Raw genomic sequence first — 27,902 nt, 5'->3', positions numbered from 1 at the left:
TTTTTAATATTATGAATTGAATGCTTGGTATGGGTAAAGGTATATTAAATCAATAATTGATTTGAGATATTTTGTTCAATTCTAATCTATGGTATAGAATGTCTGCTTCAAGTTGTTTTGCTGCAAATTAACATGCCATGATTAATATAATATCACTATTAGAACAACTTTAAAAGTTTTACTTTCATCATTTCAAAATTCTTTCATATTGATTGGAACTAATTATTGTAGTAAACAGTAGAATAGTCATTCCTGATGATATAAAAATAATAGAATACCAAGTTTATTTAGCAGAAACTCATGTTCCATTTCAGAAGAGAAATACCCCGCAAACTCAGGTAACATTCAAGTTGTAATATATAGTATTGTTTTCTGCTTTAATCATATAATTACATATCAATTTATATTAAAAGGGAGGGAAGATTCCAATTCGATGGACATCACCAGAAGCTATAGCCTACCGCAAGTTTACGTCTGCCAGCGATGTATGGAGTTATGGGATTGTTCTATGGGAGGTGATGTCCTATGGAGAGAGACCATACTGGGAAATGTCCAATCAGGATGTAAGTATTTGTATTCTGTGAATTATGGGTTCAGATTAAGAGATCAAGCTGTGCAAGGAAGTGGAGCATAATGAAACCAGGTGGCTCTGGGTTTGTGACATTGAAATTGAATACTTAAATGAAGTTTTCCAACTCTTGCAAGGACATTCATTAAGTTGCTCTTATGACTCTGCATTTTACCCTTAAGCAAGGTCCAATTTAAGATATTTGTAGTGAGAATGTAATGAAATAAGTTACTAACAAGATAACCTTTAGATATCAAGGAGTGTTTGAAGTACTTTTTCTCCTAACTTATTTCTATGTAATATAATATGCATATGTCTGCCATTCTTTGGAGATTTAGATAATGCATCTATGCCAATATTTTGTTTACTTAAATATACTATTTCGTAAAATTAGACAAAACAACAAATCTTTAGTATGTTGTTTCTCTTAATGTATTAAATTTGCACATGAATTTAGTTACACAAGCTAAAGTTTCTGGATGGATTAAAATGGTTTTAGCTCTCTATTGTAATTCTGATACGATTTTTCAAAAGAGCTTTTGTTTTTATAAGCTATGCTTTGCTAATCTTTAGTAAGAGGAGGTTTTGGCATGTGAAATTGACACCCAGGTTTTTTCTTTATGTTTCCCCAGAAACTATGATCTCAAAAATACATATGAAGGAAAATGGAGATGCTTTTAAATTATTTCATCTTTACCCCATGTAAAATTGATTTTAATGTATTTAGTCTAAAAACCTATTTGAATTTCTTGAAACAAGTCATTTTTATAATTATACTAGAACATCAAATTTAATTTTCTGCTTATCTATTTTCCAAACGCTATCTGTATCAGAAGATTTTAGTTTCGTCTCTAGACCAGCACGTTATCATGGTCAAAGAATTTTTAGGAATATAAATTCAAAGGATTTATCCTACTCTACACTTCTAAAATATGAATATTTAATAATATGTTAATAAGCACTCCAAATAATTCCTGTGCACAGCAATATTTGAAAAATACTTTGTTACAAAACTTAAAATGTAAGGAATGAGTAACTAGTTAATAGTGCAGTACCTATACTTTTGGCCAAAGAAACACATTTGCATCACTTGAAGTATGGTATAATAATAATCAAAATGCTCTTTTTACTATTTTGCATTCATTCATGCAGTTTCCTTGGAAATCTATATTTTCAAATAAAATTTCTTCAGAATTCACTACATTTTCTGTAACATAGAGCATTTCTTTTGCTTTTATCTGAAAATGATTTCTAAACACTTCCTTTAAATTTACTTTCCCTCTTTGGATATTTGTTTAACATTTTGGAAATTAATTTCTTACTGATTTAATAAGATTTTACCTTTTTAAAATGAGACTTTTACACTTAAATTTAAAACACTCAAGCGAGCATATCCTGTCCAGGAAGAAGTAAAAAAGAGCCACCTGTTAAGTACCTGGAAACTTTGTTTCTCATGCAGGTCATTAAGGCTGTGGATGAGGGCTATCGGCTGCCACCCCCCATGGACTGCCCAGCTGCATTGTATCAGCTGATGTTGGACTGTTGGCAGAAAGACAGAAACAACAGACCCAAGTTTGAGCAGATTGTCAGCATTCTGGACAAGCTTATTCGGAACCCAGGCAGTTTGAAGATCATCACTAGTGCAGCAGCAAGGTGACATTTGTTTTCAAGACCCCAACTTCATTCTTTGATATGCATATTACTTAAGAGGAGATACATAATTATATTTCTTCCCTTCTGTTTCCCTGGTCCTTGCTCTTTTTTTACCTTACCTACCCTTTCTTTTTAATATTCCTTTCTTTTTCTTTTATTCTATTTCCTTCCTTCCTTCCTTCCTTCCTTCCTTCCTTCCTTCCTTCCTTCCTTCCTTCCTTCCTTCCTTCCCTCCCTCCCTCCTTCCCTTCTTCCCTTCTTCCTTCCTGCCTTCCTGCCTTCTTGCCCGCCTTCCTGCCTCACTTCTCTTTCTGTTTCTTCCATTCTCTCTTAGGAGGAATTATTTTGCTACATAATAATAATAACAATAATAATCATAATAATAATGATAAAATTCTGTCTTATTTTTTAACTTTTCTCTTAACTAGGAGTGTTTCCATTTTAGGAAATGGAAACCCTGAACTCTTAGATCTTTTAAATATTACTATTTAAGCAAAAAATAAACAAAACTCTTTCTTTTGTACGGAATTCTGGTGAAGTTCTGATTATTTCTTCTTGAAAGAAAGTTTTAAAATAAAAAATTTTGCACTAGCAATGTGCATTGTTAGCAGAATAAAATTTTTCTCACTAAATTAAATACTTATATTTTTAATCCATATTATGTGTCAGATACTTTGTATATACAGTCAAAGTTAATAACAGTAGTAATGCATTGTCAGTGTCCCTGAATAGCAATAGGAATGTCAATTTATCACTTACAATATAATCCAGAATGCACATCTATTAAACTTTACAAGTATTTTCCAAGAATCATCAATTTATTGCATGGAAGAACGTATATAAAAGTGTGTTTACAACATAAAATGAGAGAGGAACAATGAATTTTGTCAAGGACCATGTGAATAAAAGGAAATGTTAGTATATTTAGGCTTGTCACAGACATCAATGATCAAGCCTATATCATTCAGTTTTTTCCAGTCTGATCATACACATAAGAGTAAAATAGTTCTTTTACATTAGGTGTGCTTTTGAAGCAAAATTATAGAATTTTTATCAAAGTATTATGCTGAGCATGAAAACATGTCCATAGCCTTAAGCAATATATATTATACATATAATTGGTCTGGAGCGATAGCACAGCAGGTAGGGCATTTGCCTTGCATGCGGTCGAACTGGGTTCCATTCCTCCATCCCTCTTGGAGAGCCCAGCAAGCTACCGAGATTATCCCACCTGCCGGACAGAGGCTGGCAAGCTCCCCGTGGTGTATTCGATATGCCAAAAACAGTAACAATAAGTCTCACAATGGAGACGTTAGTGGTTCCCACTCAAGCAAATCGGTGAACAATGAAAGAACAGAGCTACAGTGCTATATATAATTAAATATGACTTGTCTAAAAAGTAGAAGCTTATTTCGCTTACTTCTTTTTTCATACCATTGATGGTTTTATTTAGAATAACTATGAATTATGACTCTAGAATTTTTAGAGCATTTACTAAGATAGATTAAAATAGAACATGTATCTTTTACCTAGTTATAAAAAATTATATTTAACACATATTATCTAGTTTTTACATCATGTTTAAATAAAGTGAAGCAAAATGTAATGCTTAATAGAAGTATATAAGATGTAAAGATTATTTTTTTGTAAATAAAGGTGCCATTAATCTGCATGACTTAATCCCGAAAAAGTGAATCCCTGTCTCTAAATTTTAGAGTTCCTTGTAAGTCTACCACCTACTCTATCAGCTAAACATATAATAGCTTATACTTCCCAGCTCATATAATTATATTTCAGGATTGAGTCATTAAAAAAAATAATAGCCATCATTGAAACTCTTATATTCCTGTCCACTACAGTTTAAACATGTAGAAACCCCAGAAAATATTGAACACAGGTATGATCCATGCCATCTAAATCTTAACTTAAAGAAGACAGAAGATACATTACAGACAGGTAATGACTATAGAAGTTAAATAGATGGTTGTGGTAAACATTAAACTTGTTATTAGCGTTGCCAGGGGCACAGTCCTGGAGGTAGGGTGCTTGCCTTGTTGAGTGGCCAGAGGGAAAATACAGTGGTAAAGTGCTTGTTTTGAACACGATTCACTTGAGTTCAATCCCTAGCACTGTATGTGTCCCCAAGCATAAAGGAGGTATCCCTGAGCACAGAGCTATGAGGAAGCTATGAGGTATCCCTGAACACAGTTGGCTGTAGCCCCAAAACACCAGTAGCAACACCAAAAAACAGCAGCAACAAAAAACTGATTGGAAAGAGACCTCTAAGGTGGTGGTATTTGAGCTGAGTCCTACAGGTAGGAAGCTCAGCTCTTTAAAGAATCCCTTGTAAAAAAAAATAGTATTTAAATGATAGCAAATGGGTATAGAATTATAACACGACTAAAGAACTCTAGAGAAAAGAAGACTGTCATAAAACTAGGTAAAGAAAAAGAAGTCTGAACACCCTGGTGAGGATTTTGGAACAATTTTGAAATGTATGAGGAATCTGTTATGATATTTGAAGCAGAAAGTAACACAATTTAGCTTAACCTCTTTGGAAAGGAGACAGGAATATTTAAATATGATATGTCCTGCCTGCAATCTGCTTAAATACCTTTATACTTTTAGCAAAGTCACAAAGTCACTCTCAATGGAAGATATAATGAGAATGATTTATCAATTCTTCATAGATTGAAAAGTATAATGATATAGTAGGAATGAGAAAGAAAATATTGCTTCAACAATTACGAAATAAATGCTACCATAAAACCAATCGACTCAAACAAACATAGTATTTATGAGTGACATAATGAGAGAGATAGAATGCTTGGCCTTTCAAAAGATCTTAAAAACATAATTGTATACATTGATCTGAAAAGCCTAGTCATTCAGAAACTTGAATCTTTAGTACCATCTACAAAGTTAGACTTGCACAGTTTACAAATGTGTTTTAAGCAAGGTGGTTTTGAAGATAAATATAAAACTATGGTGCTTCACATAAAATTTTAGTTAGTTGAAAATTTTCAGAATTTTATCATAATGATGTCTATAAGACATCTGTATAATAAATGGAAAAACACTAAAATATTTTCTTAAAATGAGTTATCTCTTGAAATCAAAATGTATCATGTCTACCCATACTTCAACTTTCAATATTTCAAGTATTTATTTAATGTTTTTAACAGATACATGACTTATAAACTGAAAATGGGAATACAAAAGAAGCATAGTATCTTATTTCACATGACTTTTAAGAGAATGGAAAATGAAAATCAAAAATGAATCCACGCACAATATTACTAATATTTTAATGGAATATCACATGACATACTATGGGAAAATAATAGTATTAATATTTAACTTTGTTACCACAGAATGTCTTATTACAACATATAGAAGCTGCTTCTGAAAACAAGGAGGGTACAAGAAAGAATTTAAGAAATAAGAACAGCATATACTTCTCAGCATTTGTCATAAACCTCAAATCAGTTAGGGTTTTTTTTGTTTGTTTGTTTGTTTTTTGTTTTTAACGAAGTTGAATTGACTGCTTAGGCTAAATAATAGTATGCATAAAGTGAAAGATGAAAATTCTTCTTACAGATAACAGGCAAAAACATACCAGTTTGGATGAACACTATACAATAAAAAGGGCATACACAAATTGAGATGCTTCCAAATTATATACATTGTATAATTATGCTGGTATATAAGTAAAAATATAAACTATGGGAAAAGAAAATGATTTATCAGATGACATTATTGTCATCTCCAGAAATAAGAACTTTTATCTATGTGGTAAATAGTCAACAATAAATTGTGTCCTTAGTCACAATTCAATGTTCTATGCCTATTGAATTTATCCCTGGCAATTAAACCTAAGTGCTGAAGAGAAGAGGTGATTAGATGTCTTCCATAGTCTAGGAAAGGACTTATGACAGGGTAGAGAAAATAAAATTGAAGATAACAGATGTGAATTCAAGTTTTTCTGAAGCAAGTTCTAGGATACGCATATCCCTAGAAAAATAGGATATAGTGAAACACAAAAATTCTAGAATACAGAGAGACATAAAAAAAGTACTTTCTGGTCCCAAACATGTAGAACTATAAGAATACTTCAACAACATATGGGCAGAAGGAAAAAACAACATATAGGGCCACCAGAAGATATCTTTATTTATTGTTTTTTTTTTTTCTTTTTGGGTCACACCTGGCAATGCACAGGGGTTACTCCTGGCTCTGCACTTAGGAGTTACTCCTGGCCGTGCTCAGGAGACCATATGGGAAGCTGGGAATCAAACCCGGGTCAGCCACGTGCAAGGCCCTATCCGCTGTGCTATCTCTCCAGCCCCAGAAGATATCTTTAAACACAACGAAAGCCAATCACACAGAAGCTGGAAGGTCAAGTTTGAAACAAGGAAGGGCATAAAAATTAAAGCTAGGTTTACCATTAAGATTATTTTCTTTGTAAATATAATAAAACAACACACAGACACACACACACACACACACACACACACACACACATTTTGCAGGCCAAACTCTCAATCTAGTAATACTGGATTTTACTACAAATTTTTCATCTCTATATTCTTAAAATTATTTCATTTCTAGTTCAAGTTCTCATGTCTCTAGTACCTGTAAATATATAAATAGTCAACCAAAAATATCTCTAATAAATGAATATTTAACCCCTAAGTTACCTTACGAAATTAAGAAAAGCATAAAATATTCAGAAATATCTCAGAACATCAACCTTTTCATAGATTTCTACCTACAGATGAATAAAACACTCTCTACTCAGAACGTTGGAGAACAATGACAATCAGAAAGCAGAATAATATGGAGTGGTGGCTAGAAATAAGAAATACAGAGATAAGAATGAGACTGAGGGTCAAACAGATTGTTTCATAGGGAGTAAGGTGTGTGTCTTGTATTTGGCTGACTCTATTTTGATTCCCAGTACCACATATGGTCCCTTGATCTGTGGGGCTAGCAGTACTTCTAAACAATTTAGGAGAGACCTCTAAGCACAGAGCCAGGAGTAATCCCTGAGCACTTTGAGTTTGTTCTCAAAACCAGAAAGTAACAATAAAAATAAATGAGGTTAGACCATGACAGAAAACCACAACTCAAGAAATTGTCTAAAATGGTGTGGAATGCACTGTGTTATTAAAAACTGCAGAGGACGAGAGGAAAAAGGATGGAGAAGAATGCTTGTATGGAAGTAATGCAAAATAATTTTTATGACAATTATTTAGACACTTTTAGAGTAATAGATGAGACATAAAATTGTAAGGTGTTATCACTGAATAATTTAAATTAAAGGGCAATGAAAAATATACATTTGTCAGAAAAAAATCTTAAAATTTGTAATTATTCATGAAAAAAGTCACTGTCACTATCACTGTCCTCCGTTGTTCATCGATTGCTCAAGCAGGCCCAGTAACGTCTCCATTGTGAGACTTGTTACTGTGTTTGGCATATCAATATGAAATAAGTAAATGTCATTTTTTCTGCTTTTTTTTAAGATTGGAGAAATGTTTTTCAAATAAGTTTTCAAGAGAATATTCTGCCTGAAAATGAATAGAAAATTGTCCTATAGCAGCATTTTTTGCATCCTTTATAAAGCATATAAAAAGACATAAGTGAAGTTCTAATTCTAATAAGTATACTATATTGCAACATTAATTTTAAAATGTATTTTCTTAACTTAATAAATGTATCAGTTACTCTTTAAATGTAGATAATAATCTTAAAATGTGGATAATAAGAAATAATAATGCAGTAGTACTCTATTTCATTTGTAAATTAAAAAGATTTGTAAATTAAAAAGATTAATGAATTGTCTCTTAAATTTATAAATTTTTATCCCCAAATTTTTTAGACTTTTCTACATTATTGTACATTTATAAATTTCCAATTTTTGAATAAAAGATTAAAAAGTATGCTCAGGGAAAACAGAATAAAATTTTACATTAGAGATTTTTAAATTCATTGCATAAAGATTTAAGTGATATGTTAAATATATTTAGAAAAGTTTTATAGAGCCAATTATATACAGTTAATTTAATTAAAATGACTTAAAATTCAGCATTCTGTTGCACTGATTGTTAAATTTTTATCCTGTAAGAAAAAAACAATTATACAAACATAAGTGTCCTTGCTAAAGACCTTAAGTTGGCATTAACTAATTGCTTCTAATTTCTTAGTTCATATTTGTCTATTGTAAATAATTGCTCTTTTGGCAATGTATATTCTTTAAGACGGGACCGTTGACTATAATAACCATTGGTCTCTGGGGCTAGAGCAATAGTAGAGTAAGCAGGGAATTTGTCTTGCACACGGCCTACCTGTGTTTGAACCCTGGCATCTCATATGGTCTCTGAGCACTGCAGGGAGTAATTACTGAGTGCAAAGCCAGGAATTACACCTGAGCATCACTGGGTATGACCCAAAAAGTAAACAAATAAATAAATAAATAAATGTTGGTCTCAAAATTGCTTTGACTTCTGATTTTGAAACTGGTGAAACAGGTGACTTTCCTTATATAACAAATATTATACTAAATCTTTTATAACGAAGCAAATATTCCAAATGGATGATTTTCATTAATGTTAAAGAATAAAGTTGGTAATTATTCTGGTGGGAAAAATAAACCTGATGTATAGCTATAACTGCTAACACTGTTTTCCTTAAGGCCTAGAATTAATTAAAATAAACAGACTGCTTTTCCTTCTTTTTAATATGTCATTTATAAACAAGTTATCCATTGAGAACTATGGTTAAAAATCATACTATGTGACTAATGACTAAAATTAATCTTATTAAAATCCCTAATTTTAATGTTAGAAATAAAAGATTAAAAAAAGATAAAAATGTGATAGACAAAATGGCATATTTCTTGCAAATACATAATTGGTAAATATACGATATAGAAATTCTTTTCATAACCATTTTCACTTGGGATAAAGAATATCATTGACCTTAGGATACATGAGTCAAATATCACCATACCAAATAAAAAATCATCAGTTAATTCATTACCTGGAAATCAAAATCGTCATCTAATTAGAAAAGTTTTGATGAACAGTCCATTGATTACATTTTTTTATTATAGAGAGACCTCCTTTGTTGACAATATCGTATTCCTTATAAAATATATATTAAAATGATGTTTATAAGCAAACATTTTGTAATTAATGCAAAGATTAAAATTATTAAGTCATTTTTGTTATAGGTATAATGAATTTTTTAAAATTTTTATTAGTGAGACTATTTTTGATATATGAAAATAAAATCCTCTGGAAACCAGAAAAAGTCTAATGTGACAAAAGTATACAACTTTGAATCCTAGAGACTTAGAACGCCAATGCTATCCTGAAATTAGATCATTATATTATGGTATGATGGCTACTGACTTTGTTTACTGACTTGTTTCCCAATACCCTGTGGTGATTTACATGAAGCCATTTACAGATAAAATAGAAGTTAATGGAAAGAAAATGTGTGTACTTCTTTAACGCAACAGTATGAAAATGCATAAAAGAATAATTCACAAACCTAAATACAAGGAGTGAGAGAGAAAGGGAGGAAAGTTATTTTTTGCTTCCCTTGAGCAAACATGTAATTTCCATGATTTCTTTTTAATGACTGCGGTCTGCAGCCAGTAGGTACTGATTTATGAAAAGCTGTAAAAGATCAGGTGGAACTCTGCAGGACATCGTTTACAGCTGCACGGATTGAAACCTATCTAATTTGTCTAGTAAAAGTGTGAGCTCACAGTGCATATCACCCAGCCTATAAATTTCCCCTTCAGACCCAATGTCTGGGGTTGGGTCTAAAAAAACGCCAATGCCTGCAGCTGCTCAAAAAGCCCACATTCCCTTGGTGCGCATGAAGAGACATCACAGGCTCTTCACAGTGAGAGACAAATTCCTATCCATTGATAAACTCTCCAGATGTCCTCTCAGAGGAGGAAAGGAACCAATTTTTATTTGAAATCCCCAGAGAAATCCTGGAAGTGGAAAAATGATACTTTGCAGGACTGGTTATTCTGAGGTCACTGGCATTAAAATTAGGTCATTCTTTGTCTTCACTGTACTTTGATCCAAGTACTAAACAGAAAAACACGGTTGGGGTCACTAATCCCTAATCCGCAAGTCCTGTTTTATTTCAATTTGTTTATATTAATTTTCTGGAAACTCTTATTGAGTACGGTTATAGTATTTAGTTCAAAAATGCAAACCAGTTTGAAATGAGAATAAAAAAAAACAACCCTACATTTTGCTCTTAGATGCACTTCATAAATATTCGCAATAAATGTCCTGGGGTTTGATTCTTCATACCCACAAATCCATAAATTTAAAAAGTATTGCTATTCATATGACCAAGAGTTGACAGACTTCAGCATTAGATTATATGCTGCAGCTACTGTAGAAATGCCACACATGATAAGCACATGTGCTTAGAGAAAATTTTTTATTTTATTCTTTCATTTAGAGAGTTCAGTTTTTCTTATAAAATATTCTCACATCTGACTGAGTGCTATTTCTATCATTTTTTAACCAATTCTATTTTCTAATGGGTCCAATATGACACCTAATGCTGGTTAGTGATAAAGACTGCTCCAAGATGATCATAAAAAACAACCCAAGAACACCCTGTGAGTTTTGAAATTTATTCGAGTTGCATGTCTAAGTCTATAACCCCCAATTCCTTAGATTAAGAGTGGAGACAAAGAAATTTTTTTTAGCAAAGGGATTTCTTTTCCTTTTTCATATGAGCAAAGTCTTTTTTGTCTATGACTTTTGAGGATTAGTTCATTAGTTCAAACCAAAATTCATACCTTCATTTTATTCCCGACCACAGAAAGTACAGGGTATAACAGTATTCTTTTTCTTTTTTTGGCTTTTGAGTTACACTGTTGAAGCTCAGGACTTAAATCTGTATCTGCACTCAGGAATAGCACCTGATTATTCTTTGGGGACCCTATGGGATTCCAAGGATCAAATTGGGGCAGCCTCACTCAAGGCAAACGCCCTACCTGCTGTACTATCTTTCCAGTCCCAAAGTGTTCATTTTTAAGAATGAGAACCTCACACTTCAGCAAGGTTATTCTTTATTAGGGACTGGTGGAAAAAATACCATAAATTGCAATCTTATTTAACAAGTCCTTCTAAATGTGGATTAATTTGGAACATCATAGATAAACTAACTTGGATGATCCATTTGATATTATTTCTTGTTTTTTTTTTTCAAAAAATAGACTTGGAGTTGATAATAGATGACTCAGTTCTTTCTAAAATAAGCATACACACAAAGTATACATGTTTTCATTTGTCTTAACATCTTGGAACAACCAATTCTAAGTGTTGAACTTATGCACTTCATTTATATATTATTTTTTCTTTAATTTTTGTTTAGGTACTGTGATTTACAATACTACGAAGACTAGTGCTTCGTGCACTATATGTTCCACCATCATATCCACCACCAGTGTTGGTGCCAACCTCCTCCAATCAATAACACCTCCAAACCTCCCACCCCGCCCCCACTGCCCCAAGCATCTCTAACCCGGCCCTGCCATTTTTAATTTTTCAGAAAAAATGTTCCAATTTTATTTTTTTAAATTAATTTATTTTTTTTATTAGTGAGACATCCAGGAGTTTAGTTTATAGTTTGCTGCAGGTTGACTTTAGGTTGACCTTGCGACCACTCACTACTTTCGGACTAAACATCATGAGGTACAGTTGCAGACTTACAAATTTTTGTGCTTGGGTTTCAATTATACAATGATCAAATACCCATCCCTCCACCAGAGCCCATTTCCCACCACCACAGATCCCAGTATCCCTCCCACCCCCTATCCCCCCTATCCCACCCTGCCTCTGTGGCAGGGCATTCCCTTCCATTCTCTCTCTCTTAATGGGTTTTGTGGTTTGCAAAAGAGGCAATGGGTGACAATCATGTTTGGTCTATAGTCTACTTTCAGTATGCTTCTCCCATCCTGGGAGGATCCTCCCACCACCTTTATTTGGTGTTCCCTTCTCTATCTGAGCTCCCTTTTCCCTTAGCATGTGTGGTTCGGCCCTTCCATTTTTAACACTCTATTCTTTTAATCCTGGCTTCTTAAAAAGTTGTGGATGCCTCAATATGGACTAAGTTAAGTAAATGAGGGATTCACAAAAGTTATTTAAAAATGCTTAAAATAACTTGTGGTTATTTATCAGTAAATATTTGCTTTGTGTACGTATTTTAGATACCTGGGGTCATATTAAAAATTATCTGGTAAAAATTTCATGATAATGATAACCCAGTAGAGCATAGCAAATTTCTGAATAAAAACAGCAACACCAAAGGTTTAACCAGCATCAACCAGCTTTATAAATTCCCAAACAATGACTTCAGGAACAACACTGTGAAATATAACAATTAACAGAAATTGACTTTTGTCATTCTATTTTCTCATAATTCCATTTATCATTTTGTTGCAGTAATTAATGTGAAACAAATTTGTTTGGGTAGGCATAGAGTGGGGGAAGTGAGGAAATTAGTGGAGGGAACTCAACACTAGTGATGGGATTGGTGTTGGAACATGAAATGTGTGAAATAATTCTATTATTAACAACTTTGTTAATTACAATGTTTAAGTAAAAACCAAGAGAAAAAATTTCTTGTTAAAGGGGGCTAACAATGAAGACAATTTAAGAAATCCTCCTTCCAATGATGAAATTCATTTACACAAATTACTCTTCAACATGTAAGAAAATATGAGGCTGTATTTTAAAAATGATAATTAATATTGGGTTATTTAAAATAATTATCTAAATTCCAATAATTGTTTTAAACCATCTGCAGCATTATAAAGTATGTAAGTTTCAGAATAACTCACAAGATATAAAAATCTTAATATGGCATCTTAAATATAAGATTATAATTATATTATGGAATATACATTCTTAGCGCCAATAAAGTATTTTATTTCAATAATAAAAAGGGAATCTATTCAAGGAAGAATAGAACATTTATAAACATTTGGTGTTGAGTTATTGTGAATACATTAAAACAACTGTTTTAATGAGTTCCGGGTAATACCAACTATACAAACTTGTTGCTTATTCCATGTATTAAACATGACTAAATTAGTAGTGGTCAAAATAACAATTAATTAGACCATCACACTCAAAATATTTTGCATAGCTTGAGTTTACCATGTTATCATTTTTCCCGTAAGTAGAAGTTAAGTAAAAATAAATTAAAAAGGGGTTGGAGAGATAGTGCAGTGGTTATTATGCATACCTTGCATTCTGCAAACCCAATTTTAAGCTCTAGAACCCCATAAGGTTCCCCAAGCCCTTGAAGAGTGGTTTCTGAATGCAGAGATTCGAGTAACCCCTGTGCACCATCTTGTGTGTGGCATCAAAACAAAACAAAACAAAAATGAATAAATTAATTATAAGGCTCCTACACAGTGAAATAATCCACTCATCATTAATATAAAAAAAGACATCCTATGTAATGGGATATTTTCAAACCGTTCATCTATAAAAGGACTGATATCCATGATATATAAAAAGGTAAAAGGCCCTCCCGTTGATCATCGATTTGCTCGAGCGGGCCCAGTAATGTCTCCATTGGAGACTTTGTTGTTACTGTGTTTGGCATATCGAATACGTCACGGGAAGCTTGCCAGGCTCTGCTGTGCGGGCGAGATATTCTCAGTAGCTTGCCGGGCTCTCCGAGCGGGGCGGAGGGATCAAACTCGGGTTGGTCATGTTGGCTGCATGCAAGGCAAATGCCCTACCGTTGTGGCTATCACTCCAGACCCACATGTATATAAGTAATGCAAAAAAATTCAGCAAGAAAATCAAGAAAACATTTTTAAATAGAAATGAGGTATTATTTTCTTTTAGAAGTTCTAAAAACTTCAACCACTTCAATACATATATTTCTTTAGGTCAGAATAATGACTACCTAAGACTACCTAATGCTTATTATGTTGAAGAACTGTTGTAGGTAGTCCTGGCATATGTTCAACTGCTTTTCATTTGTGTAGTAATTGTTTTATTACCATTATCTTAAGAAGAACACCGACATCTAAAAAATAACCCTAGCACAGTTCAACTATAGGCTACATCTCTGTACTATAAAGGAATGAAAGCACTTTCCATTATTTCTCTTCCTTTCCTTTTCTTTCCTTGACTTTCAGATCTTCCAATGAGTCACAAACCTATAGCCGACCTATAATTTTATTCAATTTTTGGAAGTTTCTCTTAGCTTTTAACTGGAGTGATAGTGGGTAAGGGGTGTGGCCAGGCAAGCTACTGAGAGTATCCCGCCTGCATGGCAGAGCCTGGCAAGCTCCCCGCGGCATATTCAATATGCCATAAGCAATAACAACAAGTCTCACAGTTGGAGACGTTACTGGTGCCCTTTCAAGCAAATTAATGAAACAATGGGAGGAAAGTGCTACAGACAATGCTTCTGTTAAAGTGACATTTATTGTGCAATAAAAATTATAATTGTGATTCTTTATTATCTATCAATTTTGTCTGGATATTAATAATTTGATTTTTTGCTATCACACACAGCACAACTTCATTGTTCTCTACTCACCTACTTTCTTTTTCATTACTTCTGTAATCTTAACATTATTGATATTTTTCACATTATATAAATATATGTTATGACTTTATATTTTGCTGCATGTCTATTGTCCTGTATTCTCCAATTCCTTTTGACAGAACCATATCCAGCGTCTACAAACAGATATGCAGTAGGCAGAGTTTAATATGGAAAATTGAATTCATTACCAAAGTAGACAATATAATATCCAGTGTATTCTGTCTGCTATAATTGTGTCTTAAATATGGCCATTTATGCTAAGAACTAGACAAATTAAAATATAAAAGGACATAGACATATTAAAGCATTTTGCTGACATTTCAGTGATTGATTTAAACAATACCTGTGATGGAAGAAGAGAGTGCTTATACAAGATGATTATACAGAACTCTAGCAATCGAATATCATAAAGAGATAAAGACTTAGTGGCAGATAAAATCTCCAGGAATACAACATGAAGTCTAGAAGTTCATGTTGCTGTTGTCAAATTTTGACACAAAGCTTCTCTACTGAGTTCTGATCTTTCTTGCCTTGTTGTTTTTGTCGTTACAGACCATCAAATCTTCTTCTGGACCAAAGCAATATTGACATCACTTCCTTCCACACAACAGGTGACTGGCTTAACGGTGTCCGAACAGCACAGTGCAAGGACATCTTCACAGGTGTGGAATACAGCTCTTGTGACACCATCGCCAAGATTTCCACGGAGTAAGGAATTTGTTTTTAAACACTGCTGACTGATTTCTAACTGTCTAGGAAGCATACATGTTTTGGACTAATGCATTATCGGTAATAGTTGAATCTATAGCTAAACAATGTATGTTCCCTGTAGCCACTGAACGAGGTCCTTAGTCTATTTGTGATTGAACCTATTGTGATTGAAGTGTGTCAACAATTTAGCCCTCAGGATAGGTTTGAAAGATAAGTGTCTTCATTGAACTTCATTGCCTTTCTCAAATAGGCGAATGGATATAGAATTGTGTACAACTTCACAGATTCAAGTCAATAACTTAAAACATAAGTAGATAAAGCACGATACTTATTAAGTCCTTGCATTTGTGATTTTGTTAATTTCTAGAAAAATATAATCTCTGTGAAAATGGATGATTGGTAACTAATTTTGTATAAAAGTGAGGGCATTAAAGTTTAAAAACCACTTGCACAGCCATAAAATGAAAATCTTAAGTCACCATCTATTATTGAGAGATGCTTTATGAAGAATGTTATGTTAGAAAATGAAGTGACAAGTAAGCTAAACATTATTTTCCTCAGAAGGCTTATAGTCACTTTGGAAAGACTAAATGAAAAATATGCGTTGACTAGTCCCATATGCATTGATTTATGGTTTCCTGCATTAAAAGCCAATAGAAATAAAGTATAATTTAAATATTTTTAGCCAGGGAATTTTGGCAATGATAGTCCTTTGGTATTAACAGTTCATAAGCTTAATTTATGATGTTTCATAAAGTATTAAGTAAATCCAGTGAATAATTCATTAATTTTTATCGTAATTCATAAGATAGAATAATTGGGAATTAGAAAGCTACTGAAAACCATAATATTGATCTCTATGTATGAGAGTCAATTAATTGTATTTCTAATATGACTGAGTCGCTTTTTTAGTTTTTATGCAGTGACATTTTCAGCATTCTATACATAATTAAAATGGTTTTCTCAGCTTTGATGATAGAATATTGTTATGTCTTACTCAAATAACTAAGGTCCAATGTTTTGTGTTTGTTCTAAGTCCCAAGTAGAGGAATTCTGATGGGCTTAGTCTTATTTGTAGTTGCTCTTTTACAAAAGCATATATTTGTCATGATCTAATATTTTCTGTGAAGAGGTGGAGTGAAATAGGATAAACTTGACCCTAGGTACATTTTTCCAAGGGTAATACAAATAACCATTTATCAAAGAGAACTTTTGTCCTGGTAGACACACCAAAAGTGTCAATAGTGCTTTATAACTTATGGTTCTGTTTTCATATTTGCTTCATATTCATGTTACCATTTTCTTCCTGATTATTGTTACCTTAAGAAAGGTCTTAAGGAAGAATGAGTTCCTATAAAAGTTCTATTTCTATAGAAGTATAACCTTTGTAAAAGTTCATATTTCTAGAAAAGTATAATCTTCATTAAATTTGGTTTCTTTCAGTATATTTTTTCTTTGTGTCATCCATAGTCAATGCATAACTGATTCTGTTGACCAAACAACTCAAATTCTTCTGGAATAGGATAGACACATGTAGAAAATGTTATCGAATTAATTTTACTCTTTACTTTTTTTTAATCATGCCTACTATGAAATAAAAGGGAAAAAAAGATAATAGAATTTATAATAAAATACTGAATACTGGGCTGGAATGATAGCACAGCAGGTAGAGCATTTGACCTGCACATGGCCGACCCAGGTATGAGTCCTCCGGCCCTCTCAGAGAGCCTGGCAAGCTACCAAGAGTATCCTGCCCGCATGGCAGAGCCTGGCAAGCTCCCCGTGGTGTATCCGATATGCCTAAAACAGTAACAACAAGTCTCACAATGGAGACATTACTGGTGCTTGCTCAGGCAAATCGATGAACAATGGGAAGACAGTGGTACAGTGCAGTGCATACTAAAATACTAATTTATTTCCTATAGTCTATGAACTTCATTTATATGCTAGCTACTTAAGCTATATAATAATTAATATAAGTACAGAAAATTGTGTGTTTTTATTCAGTAAACATATCTATAAAATTCTACTTCATAGTATTAGGCAAATGTGAGAGAAGAAGAGAGAGATAAAGTGTAAGCAAGGGTGGTAATAGAAATCGAATAGAGAATTAAATGTGTGGAAAGAATTATAGGCAGATTAGTTGTTACATATCATTATTTTGCACCTATGAAGGTCATTTTCAAGTGTCATCACCTTTTTGTCTTTTAATTACCAGAAACCATATTAACCTCTATTTTCAATCTTTGGTTGCCATTTAACTTCTTTTTTTTCCCCTCCTCATTCTGCATTGGATAGGCAAAATAATATTAGCATATCAATAGTGATTTTTGAGATTATGGCAGCTTTATATATAGAACTATATTAAACATGGCATAGTGATGAAAAAACACATATGGGCAGGAGTAATATATACATAAAAATCCATGCTAAATATAGCCGAAAGTTATTATTTTAATTATTTGCTGCAATATAATCATTTACATTAAAAACAAGAAACTTTGTCTATGTTTTGTGATGTTTGTGCTCTCAGGCACATGATTGTAAAACACTTTTACACGAAAATTTTCTTAAAGAAAAACATTCAGGTGTAAATAAGAGATTAGGAAGGTACCAAATAAAGAGAGAAATAAGTCTTTCCTGCTGTAGCAAAAGTACTAAGAAAAAGACTGACTCTTCAGAGATGTCAAACTCAATCTTTGAATGATCAATATCTGATTTTTTTCTAACTCCTAGCATCTGGATCCCTCACTTCTGGAGGGAAAATCAGGGCTAAAGCTAATAGTGTAATTAGGCTTAAAATCTCAAATAACTTACATAATTAATATATTGGCTTATAACATAATATTCACTGTTTTCAAAAATCATTTTTAAGTTTGTAAATGAAAAATAGAGCTGTTATATTGAACACTCCTGTCTTCTGCCTGGTCTTATAAGGAAAGCTTTGGCTTTTGCACCATTAAATATTATTTTATCTAATAGATTGTGTTAGAGTTTTCAACTGCATTGAGTAAAATATTTCTATACTTTTTTATTAAAAGTTTTCATCATTAATTTTAGTTAGATCTTGTAAAATTCTTTTTCTGCATCTAGTGATATGATCATACGGTCATATGGTTTTATATTGCTCTTGCACTGATATGGTGGTGTAACTTTGTAGATTGAGGTGCATATAGCACTGTAGCACTGTTCTACCCCGTTCATCAATTTGCTCAAGAGATCCCAGTAACATCTCCATTGTGAGACTTATTGTTATTGAGTTTGGCATATGGAATACATCACGGGTAGCTTGCCAGGCTTTGCCATGTGGGCGAGATACTCTCAGAAGCTTGCTGGGCTCCCCTAGAGGGGAGGAGGAATCAAACCCGGGTCACCCGGGTTAACCATGTGCAAGGCAAATGCCCTACCCACTGTGCCATCATTCCAGCCCGAGGTGCATATAAACACATTATTGCATCACTGGGAAAAATTTTACTGGTCATGGTGCATGATCCTTTTGATACACTGTTGGATTCAGTTTCTTAATATTTTGTTAGGGATCTTTTACATCATTATTTACCAGGGATATAGAAACATCATTGAAGATTTTATTGGTGTTTCAGTAGGCTTTGGTAATAGTGTAATATTGGCATTATCAAAATTGCTTGAGAGAATTCCTATTTCTTTGAATTTCTGGAAGAACCTAAAAAGGATTAAGAGGAGCTATTCTTCAAAGTTTGGAAGAACTTACTAGTATAGTCACTTGGGCCTGGGTTTTTTTTTAAGAAACCTTTTGTCATTTGTGTCGGGGAGACCTTTGTTTACGATTTTAAGTTCTTCGAGAATTATTGTTATTTAGGTGTCCTGTTTCATAATCTGACATTTATATTACTTCAAAAAATGTATCCATTTCTACTTGGTTCTCCAATTTTAAAGCATAAATATTTTCATAGTAATCCCTGGCTATCCTTTGAATTTCTTTGTTATCTTTTGTAAAGTCTCCCCTTTCATTTCTGATTTTGTTTAGTAGAATAATGAGTTTAGTTAATATTTTTTTTCAATCTTCTATATTCTTTCAATGATCTGATTTTGGCTTCAATTGAGTTTATTTTCAGTTTCTATTTTGTTGATTTCTACTACAAGTCTTATTATTTCTTCTGTTTGGTTTGCATTCCATTTTCAAATAAATTTGTCTAATTGCTTAAACTATGCTTTTATTTTTTGTTATTTTTATTCTTTCTTGCTTTGTAATTACTGATTGTATTTCTATAAATTTTTTTCAAACATTGCTTTTGTTGTGTCCTCTACAGTCTGGTATTCCATGTCTCCATTCTCATTTGTTTTCAGGAATATACTGATTTCTACTCTGATTTGCTCTGACTCATTGGTTGTTCGATAAAATGTTGTTTAAATTCTAAGTCTTCCTTTAGGTCGATTAACAATTGTTTACATTATTTTGAAGGATTATCATTGTATATATTGTATATATGTGTAGGAGTGGGAGTTCCTTTATAATGCATTAGTTACTTAATAATTAAGAAATTACTATCCCTGCCCCAAACAGCATTTTATATTTTTATAGGGAAAATTATTTTGTACATGGAAACAAGAAATATAAGTTCAAAACATACAAATAAGGGTAAACTCTATCAGCCATCTCTTTAAAAAAGTTCATAGGAACATCCAGTCAAAATCAATAGTATTTTCCCTTGAAGTGTTATCTATAACTTAAAGCCTTTTAAAATTTGATAATATCTTGTTTGATGTAAGTACTGCCACCCTAGCATTTCCAAAGGAAATGTTTGTAAAATTTTTTTCAGGTCCAATACTTTGAGCCTATATTTACCACTCAGATAGGCAACAGGAAGTTGAGCTCAGTTTTCTAATCTATCCTGCCACTCTGTATCTCTTGATTGGTGACTGAAGGCTATTAACTTTGAATGAGATTAATGCTATTAAGAACATAAGTACCATTATTTTCTAGCTGTCATGATACTTGTGAAGTTAGTCTTGTCCTTTACAAAAGGACCTTTAATACTTGAAAAACTGGTTTTAAGACTATGAAATTCCCAAGCTGTTTTTGTCCCATGAAGCTTTGAATCACTTATTTAAATATGAATGGCAAGCTAACTGCAAAAAAGCATTCTGAGGTGTTAATTTTATTTATTTTTTATTTTATTTTATTTTTGCTTTTTGGGTCACACCCAGAAATGCACAGGAGTTACTCCTGGCTCATGCACTCAGGAATTACTCCTGGTGGTGCTCAGGGGACCATATGGGATGCTGGGAATCGAACCCAGGTCAGCCGCAGGCAAGGCAAACGCCCTAACTCCTGTGTTCTTATTCCAGCCTGAGATGTTAATTTCATTGTGGTTTTGTTTTTAATATGATCCACCCTCCATTCCATTTGATAGTTCTGCTATTAATCTTATGGAATTGTCTTTGCATGTAAATTCTTTCTTTGATTGTGATGTTTTCAACAATGTGTCTTGTCTTTTGACTTCTGTCATTCTAATGATAATGCATCTTCAATGCTATTGTGAGGTTATCTATTTTGGCCTGGATGTTTTGGTACCTTCCCCATCTCTCCCCTAGTCCTCCTTTGGTTTTTTGGGTCAAGGCAGAACCCTGGCTCTACACTCAGAAATTACTCCTGGTGTTGCTCCAGGGACACTATGGGATGCCAGAGACCAAACCCAGGTAGGCCTTGTGCAAGGCAAACACCCTACCAGCTGTACTATCCCTCTAGTCCTGGGCCTCCTTAATCTGAGTGCATGTGTTTCTTAACACTAGAAAATATCTCAGTTATGATTTCCTTGCCTAGTTGTTAATCTCATCTTTTTGAGTATCGGGGACTCTGACGATTTTTATATTGTTCCTTTTGAACTCATTGCATAGTTTTCTAGTGTACTACTTATTACTAAACTTTTCCTAGCTTCAGTTGTTTTCTTGAAGTTTTCTGCATCTCCTCTCTGAACTTACCTCTCTTTTTCTCCACCCTCTCTCTCTTTCTCTATCCCCCCACTCATTCCCTCTTCTCTCCTCCTCTCTCCTCTCTCTTTGAAGGTGTTGACACCTACACACACACACACACACACACACACACACACACATACACACACACACACCTTTTACTTTCATGTTTAATTTACCATATATACCATTGTTTCTTTTAACTCATCAAACACCCTCATTGTGGTATCTTTAAAGTTATTTTTTGAGATATTCTTCAACTGGTTGCCACTAGTAGAACCTTCTGGGATATTATCTTTACTTATTGGGATATTATCTTGGTAGATTTCTATGTGGCTTCCCCATCGATGTCTGCTGTTTTGTGAATCTTTATAAACTACCCCCCACGAGAGCTCATAGATTTAGGTTAAGTATTATTCTGCTCCTTGTCTTCCAGTTTTCTTCCAGAATATTTTTGTTATTTCTAGTTTGTGATTTTGATGCCCAGTATGAATTATGGTACACATTTCAAAGCCATCTTAGCTCTGCATCTCCTCTGACTACAAATAAATCCTACATGATTTTTTGTGTGTGCTTGCTTTTGGATTCATACCTCGTGGTACTCTTGGCTTAATCCTGCATCTGTACTCAAGAATCTACAAGTTTAGGGACCATATATGGTGCCAGAAAACAAATCTAGATCTGCCATGTGCAAGACAAGTAGCCTTCCTACATCTATCTTATCTCTCCAGCCCTGAGTATGTATGATTTCTTACTAACAGCATTTCCTTCTGAGGGCTATTCTATATGATCACCTGATGGGGCCAAGAATAAAGTATTAATTGCATTACATCTTTGGCTGCAATGGGAGATACAATTGAGTCTGTCTGGTTGGAACAGGAGGAATATGGGTTGTGAAGTGTTATTAAAGAGTTGATGTACAGCTGCTTAGGCAACCGGGAATTCAGAATAAAGGGTGGGCTTGGGAACTGGGATGCAACTGAGAGGTGACAGTTGAAGAATGACCTGCTGAGCTCTAGGAAAGTTCATTCAGCTGGAAAGCAAGGGGATTACACATTAGATTCTAGGTGCAGAAAAACTGCTTCTAGGTTTGAGCATGTCAGGGCAGTGTGAGATTACAGAGTCCTCTTCTTAGCTGAAAACAGAAGTACTAGAGAGTGAGACATGTAAAATAGTGTAAAAAGTTAGCTGTGGGCAAAGGAACTGAGATACAATGGAATGAGCTTAAAAGAAAGATGATCCATTGTATGCTTAGCTGTGGAGAAAGCTGGTCCTCTGGGAAACTGGATTCTAGGTGAAGAAAGACTCCTGCCACAACCCACTCTTTGATATATCAGTCACTTGCTGCATATTAGAGCTCTCAATCTTCTGTTCCATTCTTTATGTTCTCTTTGAGTTTATGTGTGTGTTCATTGCAGGTGTTTGTTCTTCTTGTCCATGTCAATGTGCCAAGTGATCCTTGTAAAATAATTCTTGATTATTCTCTCAACTTCCCCAGATAAATAACTTTTTGAACTATTGATTATATACTTTGGTAAGGAAATATCAATACCCAGGCATATAAATAGTCATTGCTCGTGGTCTTGATACAAATCTGACAGAATTTGTCTTCACAGGAAATTCATCTTTTTTGTGAGACCAGATAGAGAATAAAGAAAATAAAAGAAAACCCTATCTTCAATGGTGCCAATTGTTTTCAAGAAAATGAGACAAGAGATGAGAATAGAAAGTTCAGGAACATGCAGGGATGTTATGAATATTAATAGACATGTCCAAGAAATTTTCACAAGAAGGGCATATTTAATATTTTAGAGAGGTACAAACATGAAATAATTACTTGAGATAAGAACATTTAATCAATTTTAAATGTTCATTACATATCTCCTCACCAAGTTAAATTCCTTCCTGTCATACAATCTTTATTAAATACTTGACTTCATATTTAAAGTTTTTAAAAAAGTAACATGATAAGTAGTACATCCTTTTATAATTCTTTGAACTTTAGAAAGATTTGATACTCTGCAACATCTAATCTAGTTATCTGTGATGATGCAACAAACTGCCACAACATGTAGAAACTAGAAAAAACTTGATTTTATATCAAATGTCATGTATTGGTGCTACGAATTTGGCTTAATGATAGAGAACGTGCCTTGTACATGTGAACACATGGGTCAAATTACTGGCCCTATACAAAGGCATATACACAATGGGGCAGGAGTAATAGAATAACAGATAGGGTGCTTGCCTGCCTGTGGCTCACCTCCTGAATTTGATCCCCCAGCAACCCATATGGTCCTAGTAGCCTGCTAGGAGTCATCCATAAGTGCAAAACTAGAAGTAAGCCCTCAGTACTGCCAGATGTGTTCCTCTATCACCTCCCCTTTAAAAAAAAAAAACATGACATATGCACAAATATCATGAATATGAGTTGGGTTTTTTTTTTTTTTGCTTTTTGGGTCACACCCGGCAATGCTCAGGGGTTACTCCTGGCTCATGCACTCAGGAATTACTCCTGGCGGTGCTCGGGAACCGTATGAGATGCTGGGAATCGAACTTGGACCGGCCATGTTGGCTGCGTGTAAGGCAAACACCCTACCTGCTGTGCTATTGCTTCAGCCCCGAATATGAGTTGTTAAAATTTGGTTGGGTTTTTAATTTAGGTAGAATTTGCTGTAGTGTTTGAGTCGATGAAACATCATCTGACATAAAACTCCTTTCATCTGAAGTACTTAAGATGGATTTATTGACCTGGTTTGATAAAGTCAAGCTTAATAGAAATGGCCACAGAACTGGTATAAACTATTCCGCTGTAACAATAGAACAGCAGATAGGGATTTTGCCTTGCATATAGCCAATCCAGGTTCAACCCACATATTCCATATGTTTTTCAAAGCACTGTCAAGAACAATTTCTGAGTGCTGAGCCAGGAGTAACCCCTGAGTATCACCACTGACTGGCCCCCAAACAAACAAACAAACAAAAAACCGTGATTGCAGGCCTAAATACTTGCACATGAATTTCAATAATATTCTGGTGTCAGAGTAATCAGAATTCTGACATGGCATTTCTGAGGCACATCTTGAACCTTCTAAAGATATAAGAAGTAGAATGCAGAAACCGATAGTCTCACTTTTCATATGCTTTGCCATATGTCTCAAAGTGGGGACAGTTAAAGGATGGAAATACTACTCTACAAAGGATGCATGTTCATACACGCTAGTGCCTAGGAATTTTTAATATTTATTCATTTGTTTTGGGGCCACTCTTAGTGAATTACCAGAGGATACTCCTGGCTCTGCACTCAAGTATTACTCCTGGTGGTGCTTGGAAATCCTTATAAGATGTTGGTTATTTACCGGGTCTGTCAAGTGCAAGGAAGTGCCCTACTCACTGTACTATTGCTCTAACCCCAGAATTATTTTAAGTTTATTGAGATTGATTTTCTCATACTCTGGAGACTTAGAAATCTGTATCAAAGTCTCTAGGCATGTATACTTCCTCTGAGACATTTTTTAATATGGGTTTTCTCATTTTCTAGAGGTGATGATTCTTCCAGCTTTTAGTAATTCTAATGTTTCTTGACTTATATTATTGTGCTCCAATATCTATCTCCTTTCTAACACATACTTCTCTGTGTCACATTAGCCCACGTCTATCTTTTTTTAAGGTAACATCATTGAACTACACTATTGTAGTGTAAAATTCCATCTTGATCTTTTCCATAATTACATCTCCAAAGTTCCTATTTCCAAATCATATCATAAGATATTAGAAACTGTGATAATAAACTGTTCAAATCATTTTATCATTTATATTTGTCAACAAAGATGATGATATAATGTCACTGTTCATCAATTTGCTCGAGCAGGCCCAGTAACGTCTCCATTGTGAGACTTGTTACTGTGTTTGGCAGATCGAATATATCATGGGTAGCTTGCCAGGCTTTACTGTGTGGGCAAGATACTCTTGGTAGCTTGCCGGGCTCTCCGAGAGGAGTGGAGGAATTGAACCCAGGTCGGCCAAGTGCAAGGCAAACGCCCTACCCGCTGTGCTATTGCTCCAGCCCTAAGATATAATGCTGGATGATGTGAAAAATCACAAGATTTGTTTCAACTAGGTGGAGTACATTATGGTACAAACTGTGATAATTGGCAAAAAAGCCTACATACTAATCAGAAAACCATGATTCTCAAAATACATATTCTCTTTTTTTCACAGTGACATGAAAAAAGTTGGTGTCACTGTGGTAGGACCACAGAAGAAGATCATCAGTAGTATAAAAGCTCTAGAAACACAATCAAAGAATGGTCCTGTTCCAGTGTAAAGTGTTATTTCTGAAAGAAAGTGGTGACTTTGGAAGCTGTGGCATCACTCTTCATATAAAAGATTGTGCTGAAGATTCTGATGAAAGTTCCAAGCCCAATAAGACACTCAACTCTGAGTACAAATGCCTTAAAATGAAATTTAAAAACTCTTTATTTTCCCCTGTTATTTAGCAGATGGGTGGGTGGGTGTACTTTGTTTTGTGATTGCTTTTTAAAATTAGTTTATGTATTAAATTGAAATTCTTCAACGTGAACTGATGAAGAACTAGCTTAGAGCCATTGATCATAAACTATTAAAACAAGTGACATGACAAACATGGTCACTCTGTTTACTAGTACTCACGGAAGATACTTGCAATATTTTTATACACAGAAGAACTCTGTAACAGGTATTTTGTTTCCTTAAAAGCAAGCAAAATAGAGGAATTTATACCTCAAACTATTTGGCCATATTTACTACCTTTTCATTGTATTATTCTCATTATATGTTAAAAACATATAGAAATAAAGTTTTTAGTTGTTTTAAGTACTACACATTTTAATGGTTAGCTTTCTTAAGTATTATCATGTAAAATATGTCTTAATTTGGAAGAAAAGTATTTATTTTCTTTTGAATTTTTTTATTGATTTATATTTATACCTTGGTGATTAATTTGGATTTGTTACAGCCAAGTGCCAAATGCTCTCTCAAATTTATAGCAGTAGGAAACACGGTAAACTAGACATAGAGAATGATGGGTTTCTTTTCATATTTTCTGAACCATTCACTTATATACATCTCTATCTGTCTAAATATATATAAAGAAACCAAACCTTGTCCTTCATATACTAACCAAATCTCTTCAACTATTCATCCATTTGTCTTTCCATTTATTGCAAACTTGTATGCTCCTAATTTAGTGTAATATACTGATATGTATGTAATGGATTCTCAAATGACATAGCTGCCCAGCTCTGGTGCTTAGGAGAATATCAACTTCCTCCACCAATGAATTAGCTATGATTAAATACCTGAGTGGAAAATAGCTACACTGGAAAGAAATGAAAATTGGAATCCTTTTTAGATTGTTACATTAAATGGCACCACAACCTATGGGCTAATGCATGAGTCAAAAATCACTTGCTGGCTGATTTAAAAAATGTCACATAATGTCTGTGTTTCAATTATTCAGCTTTTTATAGAGAATAGTAATAACCAAAACTACTCTACTTCATCATTGGGGTTTAGTTAAACTAATGATTATGTTATCAAACCAGGTTAACTCTGAGTCTTCCACTAAAATACACCTATTGAGTTTAGGTGTAAACTTAGAAGCATTGAATGTCTATATATATTTATTGAACACATAATTTTTAAAATAGCTAGTCATTTAGAAAATTTCTCAACATTTGTAGGCAGTGGAATGATTTCTTAATAGGAGCATAAATATAATATTCCATAACATCGAAATATGAACACATTCAGTAATTTTGAAAAAATATAACAGAAGGAAATCTAGCCACTAATATATTGTGAAGCAACATTTTAGTTTCTATATATGTATTATTTCTAATGCTGTTATCATCCTATATTATCATGTTTAGAAATTAAGAAATGCATAGCCCACAAAAAAGAATGAATGAATAAATCAATGCTGCAAATTTCTTTTTTACGAAAAATGGAGTACCACTTCTTACAATCAAAGGCCAAAATTCATTCACAAGTGTGAATGTATTAGGTAATAAGGTTTAGGTTGTGTTTATTCACATATGAGATTATTTCTCCAAGTTGGGGAAAATCATTTATATCCAAATGGGTCATCCTACAAGAATATTGTATTGGATGTATAAGGAAATAATTTTCTTAAATAAAGCAATTTGAAATCAATACAAAATTCACTTAAGCCTGTTAAAACCATTATAAAACATTTTTAATGAAATATTTTATCTAATAGAATGTTAAAATGAGTTTTGGATTGGATTCTAATATATTTTTTCTAGGTTAACACTTGATTTCTTTGGTATTATTCCGACTATACACAAATATATATGTGCATTTTCTAATTAATGACAATTATTTTGATCTA

At 33.6% G+C, this 27,902-nt stretch overlaps 1 protein-coding gene across 2 annotated transcripts in view; it reads left to right on the top strand.

Moving 5' to 3' along the window:
* The window catches only part of EPHA3 (EPH receptor A3), a 398,195-nt gene extending 370,714 nt beyond the window's left edge, over nucleotides 1-27,481 (top strand). For both annotated transcript variants that reach the window (XM_056135456.1, XM_056135454.1), the window contains 4 exons: nucleotides 414-563; nucleotides 2,028-2,221; nucleotides 15,398-15,553; nucleotides 25,730-27,481. In XM_056135456.1, coding sequence (XP_055991431.1) covers nucleotides 414-563; nucleotides 2,028-2,221; nucleotides 15,398-15,553; nucleotides 25,730-25,835 — 606 coding nt within the window. In that variant the 3' untranslated portion in view covers nucleotides 25,836-27,481. The remainder of the gene's footprint in view (nucleotides 1-413; nucleotides 564-2,027; nucleotides 2,222-15,397; nucleotides 15,554-25,729) is intronic.
* Nucleotides 27,482-27,902: the final 421 nt, after the last annotated feature.

This window comes from Sorex fumeus, unplaced genomic scaffold (assembly GCF_029834395.1).
Source record: "Sorex fumeus unplaced genomic scaffold, SorFum_2.1 ptg000115l, whole genome shotgun sequence".
NCBI lineage: Eukaryota > Metazoa > Chordata > Mammalia > Eulipotyphla > Soricidae > Sorex > Sorex fumeus.
Note: the sequence above shows the minus strand (reverse complement) of the source record. Positions and strands in the feature narration are given on the sequence as shown.